The sequence below is a fragment of the Poecilia reticulata genome, chromosome 12, assembly GCF_904066995.2.
Source record: "Poecilia reticulata chromosome 12, P_reticulata-male-v2, whole genome shotgun sequence".
Lineage (NCBI taxonomy): Eukaryota > Metazoa > Chordata > Actinopteri > Cyprinodontiformes > Poeciliidae > Poecilia > Poecilia reticulata.
The window spans coordinates 24519459-24532971 of NC_088841.1; the positions used below are offsets into that span (position 1 = coordinate 24519459).

General features: G+C 39.8%; 1 protein-coding gene and 1 long non-coding RNA gene across 3 annotated transcripts; one reads left to right on the forward strand and one right to left on the reverse strand.

The window, feature by feature from the left end:
- The first annotated feature begins 3858 nt into the window (after positions 1–3858).
- Positions 3859–10749, forward strand: LOC103474021 (actin, cytoplasmic-like). Of its 2 annotated transcripts, XM_081613426.1 has the most exons (9): positions 3859–3969; positions 5843–5967; positions 6041–6169; positions 8199–8309; positions 8402–8486; positions 8568–8729; positions 8817–9008; positions 9127–9308; positions 9588–10749. In XM_081613426.1, the coding sequence occupies exons 2-9, from the start codon at positions 5845–5847 to the stop codon at positions 9729–9731; spliced, it is 1128 nt and encodes a 375-aa protein (XP_081469552.1). In that variant the 5' UTR covers positions 3859–3969; positions 5843–5844; the 3' UTR covers positions 9732–10749. The 2 variants fall into 2 exon arrangements, with proteins under 2 accessions (XP_081469552.1, XP_081469553.1); XM_081613427.1 differs by lacking the exon at positions 3859–3969 and having other exon boundaries at positions 5882–5971.
- Positions 9725–11572, reverse strand: LOC145554102 (uncharacterized). The gene is made up of 3 exons (XR_014090143.1): positions 11448–11572; positions 10396–10520; positions 9725–9813 (listed from the first exon to the last, which is right to left on the reverse strand). It is a non-coding gene; the product is annotated as an uncharacterized LOC145554102 (long non-coding RNA).
- Between the last annotated feature and the right edge of the window lie 1941 nt (positions 11573–13513).

Sequence of the window (13513 nt, forward strand, 5' to 3'; positions counted from 1 at the left end):
GTTTTTCTCAATCACTGGATATTTTATGTTTCTGTCGGCTCCTATTTTTCTAAATATGTCAGATTCAAATGTTAAATGCTTCTATTGTATATTTGGTGCAGTTATAGTCCTTATGGTAATTATTTTATTTTATAAAACAAACACTGAACCTGTATATATCTCCAGAAAACAGCTATTATAACTGCATACGATTAGGTATACAGTTATGTTTTTTATGAGTTTTCTACAAATTTAGCTGATATTTTTTGGAGATGTTTTAGAAAAATATACAGGAAAGACTCTTCTGTTTTGATTTTGATGATTTATGTATAACGAAGTGAAGATTTGATAAGTTTGTGCTCCTACCTAAACTTTTTTCAACTGCACATTTTGTGTTTCTGCCATTGACGAGAATTTAAATGTTTATTTCTATACTTGTTTTTTACTGTGTTTTTTCTTTTTTGATGTGTATATAAAAGTTCAAATTACATAAAAATAAATAAATAAATGTATACCTCTGAACTTAGCTGATTCTGGTTCTTCTGGACCTCCTGATGAGCTCTTAGTGGTTCTGGTGGGTCGGCCTCTCCTGGAAGGTTCTCCACTGTTCCATGTTCTCCATGTTGGATCCTGGTTCTACTGAGGTTCTCTGGAGTCCAGAAGCTTACAGATGGTTCTGGAACCGTTTCCAGACTGATAGATGTCAGAGACTTTGTTTCTCTGCTGGTTCTGAGGTTTTTAGATGATGTGTTGCTTTCAGAGATCTTTCATCCATCAGAGGGTCAGTTAAAGTAATTTATTGGATCTGCAGGTCAGGTAATAATCAGGTCTGGGTTTACTGGGGGATTTAGCTCAACTTTCTAAAAAAAAAAAGGTTTAATCACAGTTAGTTCATGATTTAACAAAGGAGTGTGAATAATTTCTCACATGGAGCCAGGCTGGTTTGGAGATTTTTTCCTAAAATAAATGAAATCATCATTTGAAAACTCTCGGGAGGCAAAATGAAAAGTGAAAAAGTTTTATTGAATAAATAAACTGTTAAGGATGATGGGTCTTCTGTGGGTTTTCTTTGACTGGAGACTTGGGGAAGACAGGAACACTGGAAGCAGAGTAATTGGAGAGGTGAGTGGGCAGTGGAGCAGTCACAATAATGCTGGTGAAAACAATCAGGTTCTTACTGGTGATGAAGATGATGGTCCGCCAGGGAGGAAGAGGATGAAGAGATCCGGGCTTGGGCTTTAGAAGGCCGACTGGAGGCCGCAGTGTACAGGGTCTTGTGAGAAATTCTGTTCCCCTGTGAAAATCTGCTATCTTCTAAGGTTAAAGTCTTTTACTGTGTTAATTCCTCTTATCAAAAAGAAATCCTGCAAGTTTGAAAACATTTGCTCCTTTTTTACCAAAGTTAGGATGGGGGAACAAAGTATTTTAACCGCCTGGTAAAATCTGTTCCCCCTCTCTAAAATGGAAACAAATTAATTTACCTGCAAAGTCTTTTACTGTGTTAATTCCCCTCATCATCAACAAGAAATCCTGAGATTTTCATAACATGTGCTCTTTTTGTGCCAAAGTTAGGATGGGGGAACCAAATATTTTAGCTCTTTCAGCCACCTGAAATAATATGTTCCCCCTACATAAAATGGACAGGGCTTTCATTCATCAGGGCGCGGGCCACACAATGGGAGCACAAGGAAAACAACACATGCTGGATGAACGCAGTAGCTCTGTATATACCACGCCCACTTTAACAACTGGAGCTTCTCATCTGGAAACTATTTGGGTGGAATTAGGTACACGTCTATACCACTACATTTACGTTAAAACATTTCCACCTTAAAACCAGTTGAGAGAGGTTAACTGGTACACTGGAAGCAGAGCCACGAGTGAGAAAAAGATCCAGGTTTCTGTCCAACCTGAACACAGGAAGTCCTTTCTTCTTCTGCTGCAGCTGAGAAGGTCCTGCTGCAGAACTGAAGCCACACAGTTCCTCCTCCACAGCAGAACAGAGGAGGTTCTGGAGGAGACCAGGGTCCACATCTGGACTCGGAGTTCTCCTGAGCTTCAGCAGAGCTGCTGGCTTTGGTTCTGATCCGCCTCTATTCTGGTGTCTGATCTTCAGAGATGATCTGAACCGACCCATCAGAACTCAGTGGAGGAGGAGGAGGAAGAGCCGTGATTCATGTCTCTGCTGTGGAGACCTCAGTAAGGCCCACCGCCGTTGTGCCTAACAAGGCTTGATCAGCCTGCAGTCATCGCCGTTGCTCTGCCTGGGCAATACGATCTTAAAGCTACTGTTCACCATTGAGCCAAGCCTTTCTTGTCGCTTCACTAGCAGCCACCATTAACTCTGGTATCCCTGCAGGTCATTCCAACATCCAATCAACGTTATTTCCCAAATCCCTTGCCTTGGCATGGCGCACCTTAACTAAATTCTGCGCAGCTCGTAAACCTTCTGACAGGGACCTAACATTCAATTTTTGTTCAATCATCACTACCTTCAGCTACCTGGCACTTCAATGGAATCTTTCTCTACCCCCTGTAAGTTGAGGAACTATGGACTTATTTTGGGGGAATCCATGTTTAGTTTAGAACTTTACTTTAGCCTTTCCCTAGCTCTTTGAATTGCCTCGTTGCCAGAAATGTTCTATTTAAATAAAAATCTCTCCTTGATGAATGATGGGTAAAAACGACAATTAAATCCATCACCTAATGTAGCTTAAGTCAGCAGCTCTCTGTTCACATCCCATCCTAGTAAATTAGTTTCAGAATGCTCAAAGAGTCATTTCAGGTCCTGCATCTGGCATTTTCTCACCATGCTCTTAACCCTTGTTTTTAGAAATGGGGTCCAACCGACCCCACACCCATAAAACTTGTATCATGTGCCTCAATCCTCACATGCACAAGGGTCAAGTCAGCAAGCTTGTTTCTGAATGCTATCATCCCTGTCTCCTGAAGTTTCTGCTCTGCATTCACAACAATTGACTGGTGATGGAGTGTTTCAGCTATTTCAGCTCCTTTCAGTCCAGATAATCAGCTGCGCCAGCTCCTTCAGCATCTCAGGCCCCATCAGCCACCAGGCCTCGCCCATCAAGCTGCGCCTAGCACGGCTTATTGTGCCTTCAGACCCCGGTTGTCATCACCCCTAACAGGACTCCATCAGACTGCAAGACCCGGTCAGGCCTCGGCTCGGCACCCTTTTTTGGGGGGAAGACTACCCTGAGCTTTGCCCTGAGCCGATCATCAAAGCTCACGGCAATTCTCAGCACGCAAGTCTTCTGCCAGTGTCCAAGCGCCAAAGAACTTTGGGTCAATTAAACTTTCTGCTGGTTTTTCTCTGTGTGAGTCTCTGCAGATTAAAATGTCACATAATCTAAAATATTGTTAATTATTTTTACCATTAATCATCTCTACAGTCAGGGTCAAAAGTAAGTACACCCTCTTTGTTTCCTGATCTGCTGCTGCTGTTTTGATGTAACATGTGAACTGTGGAGCTGGAAACTTCCAGATGCTGGAAAAGAGCAAAAATCAACGTTCCAGAACCGTTAATCCTGAACCAGAAGCTGCTCTGAGTCCATTCATTCATTCATTCATTCATTCATTCATTCATTCATTCATTCATTCATTCATTCATTTTCTGTACACTCTTGTCCAGCTAATGTTCCGGGCGAGAGGCAGGGTCACCCTGGACAGGTCACCAGTCTGTGACATGCTCTGAGATCAGCTTAGAAATTTTTTTTTGTGTTGCACTAAAATCTGAAATTATAAAACATGAGTTTGTTTCAAAATCCAAATGACGTCAACAGGTAAACATTCCTCTGATTCCCAGTCAGTCTCTCCAGTCAGACCAGTTTGGTTTCATTTCTTCACATGACACTTTCAGTTTAAACTCACTTGTTCAGGTGTGGCACCAGTCTGGTTCTGCTGTGGTTCTGTTGGGTCTCAGTTTGTTGTTCAGATATTCTTCATCAACTCTTTGGATCGTTTGAATAAACTGTGAGTTTGTTTTGTTTTTTTACTTGAACTTTATCTAAAGTAACTTTCCTGATAGTTTCTGCTTTCTGAAACCACTTCTGGTTTCAGATCAAAGTTTAATCTCTCTGCTGTTTGAATGTTAATCTACAGGATTATTAGATTACTAATGAAATGGAATCAAATATAATGAACAGCAGATGTTGTGTTATTTTTTCCTGGTATCAAACTCAGGAAAAGTTTGATACCAAACACGACAGTTTTGGTATCAAAAAGTCAAACACGACAGTTAAAGTCAAACACGACAGTTTCCTGTTGCTTCCTTCAAAGAGAAAATTTTATTACATATTATTGTAAAACATTAATGTTGACATTTGTTCAGTTCAATCAATCAATCAAATTTTATTTGTATAGCACATTTCAGCAGCAAGGCATTTCAAAGTGCTTTACATAATTAAAAATAAACTGAAACACAGTCATATAACATTGAATGAACAGTAGGAAAGAGAAAGATAGAAACATTAAAGTCCACACCCCTTTTAAACCTCCAAGAATTTTAGTTGAAACACCGTCAACGAGAATTTTAAACCTCTGGCATTTTAGTCAAAACGCAATTTGACAACGACTCTAAACCTCCAAGAATCGTAAACGGTGAGAAAGAGGAAGAAAAAGAAATGAATAAATAGATAAAAAGTCAAAACATTATTCTGGGCAAAACATTATTAAAACCTGCACTCCATTCCTACTTTAGGCATAAGCAACTAAATTAAGAAATAGAGAAAAAGTGAAGATAAAAACATTAAAGACACTCAAACCTGTACTCTAACCCATTTTACCTTCTGTTCACCTGTTTACTAGTTCCAGGACCTGGCCAAAACCCCTCAGTGTTTTTAATTAAGAAATACTGAGATTTAAGTATAAAACAGGCATTAATGCTGAAAATGTTCTGTTACAAAGTCACACAAATTGGAGCAAATAGAGTGACATTCCCCATCACTTGGCCACACTTAGCTCACCTTAGGGAAGCAACCAAGTGTGCATATAAAAGTACAATTTTCAGATTATAAGGGTGTAAATGTCCTGTTGTGTGTTAATGTCTCTAAATAAATTCTTGTTTGAAATGGAGTTTTTAAAATAATCAAGTAATCATAGCTTGAGGATTCTTTTCTTAAACATGAATGTACTTAACTTGGAGTTAATTTTCTTATTTAAATTAAACCTTCACATGCTAATGAATGTTATGGAAATTTTATTTATCAAAAAATGAGAAGCTGTTTCAATAATAAGAGAAAGATTAATCTTTGTCTTTAAGTTTCTTTATTTGAATCTAAAGTGTTCGAAGACCCGTCTCACTGAGCGCAGTCAGGAGAAGAGCCCTGAACGACTCACGTCACATCGTTATACCGTCACAGCAAGGAGAATAACCACCCAAAGTCTGATCTTGTCTTTATTACCAGAGACAATCCTGACCCCCACCTCATGAACTGTCCCTCACCTCTCGGAAGGAATGATTTTATGGCAGGAAAGAGAACTGATAAGGATTTCAGGAGAAACTTCTAATTCTTCTTTGTCAGTTAGTCATGGGTTCAGGTCAAACAAGGTACAAACTACATTCCACGCATGACAGTCCTTTAAGACAATTTCCAGATCAAAATAAGGATAAAAACTACATTTTCTATTACATGAACTGTATAAAATGAATCTTATGTTCTGAATTGAGTGTAGGCACCTCTGCCCAGCTGGTTCCACTCAGCAGCTCTGACTGGAGGAACCAGGGAGGAAGTTGGGCGTGGTGGAAGGTTTTCTTACTTTCAGCACTGCTCACATCTTGACTGACTTCAGGTTAAATCCAGATGAGATTCATGGGAAGAAAACAACCAATCTTCTTTCTCTTCAGAAATGGAGGATGATGTCGCTGCTCTCGTTGTTGACAGCGGCTCCAGTATGTGCAAGGTTGGGTTTGCTGGGGATGATGCTCCTCGTGCCGTTTTCCCCTCCATCGTTGGGCGACCCAGACCCCACGTAGGTACTGGACCAGCTTTATCAGTCTCAGGTGTGATGGTGTAGCAGTTTGACTGACTGAGTTTGTGTGCAGGGTGTGATGAGGGGAATGGACCTGAAGGACAGGTTTGTGGGAGACGAGGCCCTGAGCAATATAGGCCTCCTGACCCTGAAGTCTCCCATCGAGCGCGGGATCATCACCGACTGGGACGACATGGAGAAGGTGAGTTAAAGCTGAGATTTACTTTACATACCTGCTAACATGAGGCTGTTGGTTCCAACAGTGAACTTGAAGTTTGCTTCTGATGCTCTGGGTTTATCAGTGACTATAGCAAACCTGTACTCTAACCCATTTTACCTTCTGTTCACCTGTTTACTAGTTCCAGGACCTGGCCAAAACCCCTCAGTGTTTTTAATTAAGAAATACTTAGATTTAAGTATAAAACAGGCATTAATGCTGAAAATGTTCTGTTACAAAGTCACACAAATTGGAGCAAATAGAGTGACATTCCCCATCACTTGGCCACACTTAGCTCACCTTAGGGAAGCAACCAAGTGTGCATATCAAAGTACAATTTTCAGATTATAAGGGTGTAAATGTCCTGTTGCGTGTTAATGTCTCTAAATAAATTCTTGTTTGAAATGGAGTTTTTAAAATAATCAAGTAATCATAGCTTGAGGATTCTTTTTTTTTAAACATGAATGTACTTAACTTGGAGTTAATTTTCTTATTTAAATTAAACCTTCACATGCTAATGAATGTTATGGAAATGTTATTTATCAAAAAATGAGAAGCTGTTTCAATAATAAGAGAAAGATTAATCTTTGTCTTTAAGTTTCTTTATTTGAATCTAAAGTGTTCGAAGACCCGTCTCACTGAGCGCAGTCAGGAGAAGAGCCCTGAACGACTCACGTCACATCGTTATGACTTGAGTCATAACGACCCTGACTAACCCTAACGGAGCTGCTCTGAAAGTGCTGATACAAAGACTACTGCCCTAATTTAAAGCCATTAACCCTCCTGTTATGTTGCGGGTCAAATTGACCCGTTTCAAAGTTTAAAAATATTTTTTAAATAGTTGCAAGTATTTTTATTGCATGAAACTTTTTCTATTTGTCTTAATAGGTGAACTCTACATATAAATTGAAAATGTATTCATTTTACACATTTGCAGCCCCCCCTGGGTCTACTTGTTACATCGATACTGTTCGGGTCAATTTGACCCGGCAGTCAAGTTAAAGTGCAAAAAAAGATTAAAAATGTCCAATTCTGTTTGTTTCCTTACAGCTATGAACCTTATTTCACCACACACACACAAACACAACACACCACACACACACACACACACGCAGACACACACAAACCCACTTTCTCCCTACTCTCTTTACTTCACAATGAACTCCGAGAAAGCAGGTGTTCATACAACTTTTGACGGGAACCTTTTCTGTTCCCATGGGTAAACTCCACCCACACTGAGTGGACAAACTCCACCCACACTGAGTGGGTAAACTCCACCCACACTGAGTGGGTAAACTCCACCCACACTGAGTGGACAAACTCCACCCACACTGAGTGGACAAACTCCACCCACACTGAGTGGGTAAACTCCACCCACACTGAGTGGGTAAACTCCACCCACACTGAGTGGACAAACTCCACCCACACTGAGTGGACAAACTCCACCCACACTGAGTGACACTCAGTAGAAGTGGAGGGGAACATAAATACTCTCTGTATGACTCATTTATCTTGATTTTAATTGGCGGGTCAATTTGACCCGGAACAGTATGTGTGTCTCAAATTCAATTATAAAGATCACCCTTTGAAAAAAAAAATTAAATGTAACATAAAGAAATTTACCAAAGATCACTTTCAAGGAAATTATTGTTTTTTTGTGTCTAGGTTTTTTTCAGTGGACATAAAAAATGTAAATCCCATTTTTTATGTCCAAATGAGTAATTGAGTAAGTTGTCGTCATTAATCCTTAATTTCTGAGAAATAAAAAACATAATTACACAAATTTTGATTGAGATGGTTAGTATTAGAGTTAATAATCAGATAAAAAAATGTTTTGGAGGAATTTTTTGGTTCCTGACACTATTGCATGATAAAACACTCCCTGGGTCAAATTGACCCACGAACATTATTGCTGTACCTCAGAAACGAACATAACAGGAGGGTTAAAATCTTGGCATTTTGTCCTTCATAATTGCCGTACCGTCTTAACTTGTGGTCAATCTGAACTCTTCAGATCTGGCATCACACCTTCTACAACGAGCTCCATGTCGCTCCGGAGGAACATCCAGTCCTACTGACAGAAACTCCTCTCAACCCCAGAGCCAACAGGGAGGAGATGACCCAGGTGAGTTCTGACCCAACCCAGTTGAGAGGAGAGACTTTCTTTTACTTTTTTGTCTGTAAAGAGAAGTGAGACGAACCCTCTTCCTTTTCCAGATCATGTTTGAGACGTTCAGCTCTCCTGCCATGTATTTGGCCATCCAGGCTGTCTTGTCGCTGTATGCCTCCGGTTGTGTCACAGGTCAGGGAATTATGAAACAGAGTTGGCTTCTGAAGTGACTCATGATGGCTTTGTTTACTGACTTGCACTTTAATCTCCCAGGCACAGTGATAGACTCTGGTGATGGTGTCAGCCACACTGTGCCCATCTATGAAGGCTACGCTCTTCCTCACGCCGTCCTACGTCAGAATCTGGCTGGCAGAGATCTGACAGACTACCTGATGAAGATACTCACAGAGAAAGGCTACAGCTTCACTACCAATTGTACGGCTCAGTCAGAATTAAACCAGCCTTTAAGGCTTGACCTTGTTGACCTTGTATTCTGCTATGACCTTTTATTCTGACCTCCAGCTGAGCGTGAGATTGTGCCCAACTTCAAGGAGAACCTCTGCTATGTGGCTTTGGACTTTGAGCAGGAGATGCAGACGGCATCTTCCTCCTCTTCCCTGGAGGAAAGCTATGTGCTTCCTGACGGCCAAGTCGTTACCATTGGCAACGAGCGTTTCCGCTGCCCAGAGGCGCTCTTCCAGCCGTCTTTCATCGGTCTGTAATGACTCAATGATCAAACCCTAAGATCCAATGCACTTCAGATCTCTATAGTAGCATTTAGTGAACTTGTTGCTGGTCCCACACTTCAGTGACCTGTACCTGTTGTCTTTAGGAATGGATTATGCAGGTATTCATGAAACCACTTACAGCAGCATCATGAAGTGTGACGTTGACATCCGTAAGGATCTGTTTGCCAACATTGTCCTTTCCGGCGGTAACACCATGTTCCCTGGAATCACTGACCGCATGCAGAAGGAGATCACTGCCCTGGCTCCATCCACCATGACAGTCAAGGTATGAAGGTCCTCTGTGCCCATTAACCTGCTGCAGAATACCTGGATGAGTTTACAGGTCGAAGGTCATTCAGAAACCTAATGCAGCTGTTGCAGTTGGTTATTTTGAAACAAGTTGATAGTGACCTACAGAGGAAGAAGAAATGAAACTTGACCCTTAACTTGCAGCAACAACAAACCTGCAGACTTTAATTTTGATGGAAATCTAGAACATGGATTATTGAAGATTTCCTCTCAAACTTGGATGTTTTTCTTAACCTTGTTGTTTCATTGTGCATAGATCATAGCTCCACCAGAGAGGAAGTACTCGGTCTGGATCGGCGGCTCCGTCCTGGCCTCGCTCACCACCTTCCAACATATGTTAATCAGCAGGCAGGAGTACAATGAGTCCGGTCCAGCTATCGTCCACCACAAGTGCTTCTGAAGTGTCCTCCCTGTCCCAGAGAGGCGCCTGATTTTCAGCTCCTGCATCGTCTGGTTCATCTGGTGGAAGCGGCTCAAACATCCTGTTGGACATTTTAGTTTGATTATTCTTTTAGTGATGTTTAACCATAGCACTTGTAGAAATATTAGATTGATCCTGAGTGTTTTGAGTAGGCCTCAATTTCGATTAGATTTAGATTTATGATTTAATCAATAATCTGATCAGTAGAAATTTTTTCTTAGATATAATGAGCAAAATTTGATTAAAATTACTCTAATCAGTAGGTCTTTTTTATATTAAACCACAGTCTTAACAAGTGTGTAAGTCATATATTCATCTGAAAATGTTTTAGTTCATTATAACCAAAGAAGTTGAAAACTAACCAGAAAATGTTGAGTGTAACAGATGCTGTGGTATTGAAACTGTTAATGTCTGTTTTATAAGAGTTTAAAGATATTATAAGAAACGTTTGCTAATTTTTATAATCAGAATCTGCTGTTTGATGCCCTGGGTCAGAGGTCAGAGGTCAGGAGAGCTCTGTGCGGTTCAGGAACCAGTTTGAGGCAGTTTGGAAGAATGAAAAACACGTATAGCTGATGATCTTCAGCCCCTCTTTCTTGAGTAAAATGTTTCCGTATGAAATGAACACATTAATTTTTCCTACCCTGGGAAAATGTGCAGGGAGGATTAGACAGAGATGAATTCATCCTTGGTAACACCTGCAGGGTCTATGGTGTACAGGCAGCACGTCATGACGTGGTTCTTTTTGTACACAGGCAGAGACCAACTCTAAACATTAGAACGCATCAGACAGTAAAAACACACATTGATAAAAAAGTAATTGAGCTAAAACAGTCAATAAGATCACTGGGCTTTAACTGCGCTCTGTATTTTTATATGTTTCCAAGGTAATTAATTTCTTCTTTGTGGCTTTGGTTTCTGAGGAATATGTTGGGCTGTTGGTGTGATTTTATGTACTTGATAGTTTGAATAAATTCTAGTTGATTGTGAAGTTGAACAGTGATTGTTGTCTTGGTTTCACTTTTACACACGGCATCAATGAACCTGGGAGACGAGAGGTGACAACGAGCAACAGGTTCATTTTTCCAGTCTCAAAAATCCCCAAACAAGATCAACCAGCAGTGGTTGCAGTTGAGCCTGACATGAACTCAGGACAGTAAAATTTTCAATCATGACCCAGTTTGTTCAGATTCACCACCTGGATGAGTCCAACATCAGAACAATCAACTGTCTGTAGACTGAATAAATTAAAGCCACTGAAACTCTCCACAGCATTAAATCACTGTAACATCATGATCTGAAATAATCATGATGTTACAGTAAACCTATTTTTATCTGAGAATAAACCAACATGCATATGACCCACCACAGCCCAACGTGGGCCACACCTGATTCAACCCAAACCGGAAAATAAAGGATTTAACTGGAAATCCCAAAACTCAGTAAAATCAGCAGCTGGTTGTGATTAAAATGCAGTTTGTTGCAGAGGTTCAAACTTCCTGCAACAAACTTTAGTTAAATTGATCAATTTAACTAAATTGATCAATTTAGTTAACGGTCCAGGAAAGCAGCGCCGATAACTCTAATAAATTAACGCTGTAATGAGCAATAACTCTAATAAAATAATACTCCAATGAGCAATCGAGCAGAAGTTTCACCTGCTAAAGTAATACTGCTATCAGATAACCAACTCACCAAGGAATCAAGTCAGTAGGTTCACAGATTTGCATCAGTTTGTGAGGAAGACGCCAACAACAAGCCACAATCACCGTGGAAACAGGTTGGAGGCTTTAAATAAGCTGGCAGAGTTTGGGGCAACACAGGTATGGAGGACCAAGACTGACATAATAAGAAATAAAAGCCTAAATATATATTTAGTTTTTCCTTGTCCTTACACATGTCAAGAAATGTATATATTTTCCTTTTAATTTCCCCTAACATGCGTTTTTGTCAAGAAAAGTAGATATTTTGTTGTCTTTTCCTTATTCAATCCCTCTTTCTGTAATTGCCTCCTGCTTCGCCTATTTCTGCGGCATCTTTATGTTAATGAGCAGAGCTGCCTTCTCTGTCCAGCTCCTCTCCTATTGGCCAATAGAGCTTATTGGCCTTGTGGACATCAGACGTTGTGGGGCGTTTACGTCCCGCTCAGTCGCTCAGTCGCTCTTTACAGCCCACAGATCATAACAAACTTCATTCCGGTTGTTTTATTGTGTTACCGACTGCAGTGAAGTTAGTTTCGAGTTATTCCAATATCCGCCGAAAGAGCGGCGTTTAGCTCAAGGTTGATCCGATGTATGATCGCTAATTTCGGCCAGCCGTTCTCCAGCTCCCTCCTCAGCGACCGGAGGTTCAGTTAGGGACTGTCAACAAATTTCCGAACCAAACACTCCTGTCAAACAAATGTTAATAAATGCCTTGCCTTGTGACCAACTGGCAAAAAAGTGGTAATTCATGCTTTTATATAACACACACTGCCCTCTGTTAAAATGTCAAGTCATATTCAATATTTTAAATAATTTTAATATTAAATAATATGTTTTCTTCAATAGCTTCCATATTGTGTGCCACATTGACTAGAAATCAGTGTGTAATTGTTGTACCAAACTGTATAAATGAGGCACATGCATTTTTATTAATTTTAACTCTATTTTTATTCTTGTTACCTATTTCTTTTAGTTTTTATTTAATATTTCTCTTCAATAGCTTCTAGGTCATGTGACCTACTGAGTCAAAATAAGTGTGAAATTGTTCGACCAGTCTATGCAGATAGGCGTCAACAAATGGATTGAACATTTGTTGACCAACTGAACTCTTCATTAGTGGAGTTTGCCTCCCTCTGGTGGTGAAAATCTTACCTACATGATGTCTGGTTATTGAAAATAGATTAAGTGTTTTTTCCCCCAAATATTTTTATTAGATTTTTCTGCTATACGGACATACAAGAAAATATGAAATATAGAACAAAAATTAACATACAGTGCATTCCCTCCCCCACCTCCCGCCCAAAAAACACACACAACCCCAGGGCTCACTCTATCTACGCAAAAAGAAAACAAAAATGAAGTTTTCATGTCACAGTGTTGGACAAGTTGTAGGAAGTGAAACCAAATATCCTTAAAGTCTTCAAGCTTTCCTTTTGTTATATAAGTCAGTTTTTCCATTGCCAGAGTAATCAAATGTTTAACTTGCAAAAGGCAAAAACTCAAAAGCTTCTTTCTCTTCATAGGTTCTTTAAATCCATCTGGAAAAATGTGCAGTAAGCAAAGTTTACTGTCCATTGGAACATCCTGTTCAATCAAACCAGAGATGAACATGAAAACCTCCTTCCAGAAAGGTTGAAGCTCTATATGTTGCCACATGCAATGGAAAAGAGAATCATTATCTATATTGCATTTAACACAAACATCAGGAATATGTGAATTGAAATGGTGAAGTTTTACAGGAGTGATATTCGTTCTAAATAACTATTTGTATTGTAATAGTCTAAACCTTGTGTTAATAGTTTGATTTGTGCCAATAGACATGAGTTATTCCATTCATCCTTGGTTTTCAGTTTTCCAGGCTTGTAAATATGAGAGACCATTTTATTTTTAAGCTAGAAGTAAAATATTATAGAATGTGGAAAGTAGAGCCGTACTCTGATTATGGTGAACGGCTCTATTTTCTATGGTAGAGAGTGGAGGTTCAGTCGTAGATTTCAGTGATGCAAAAACAGCTTCTAATCTGTAAATACTTTAAAAATGTTTTTTTGGCAGACTGTA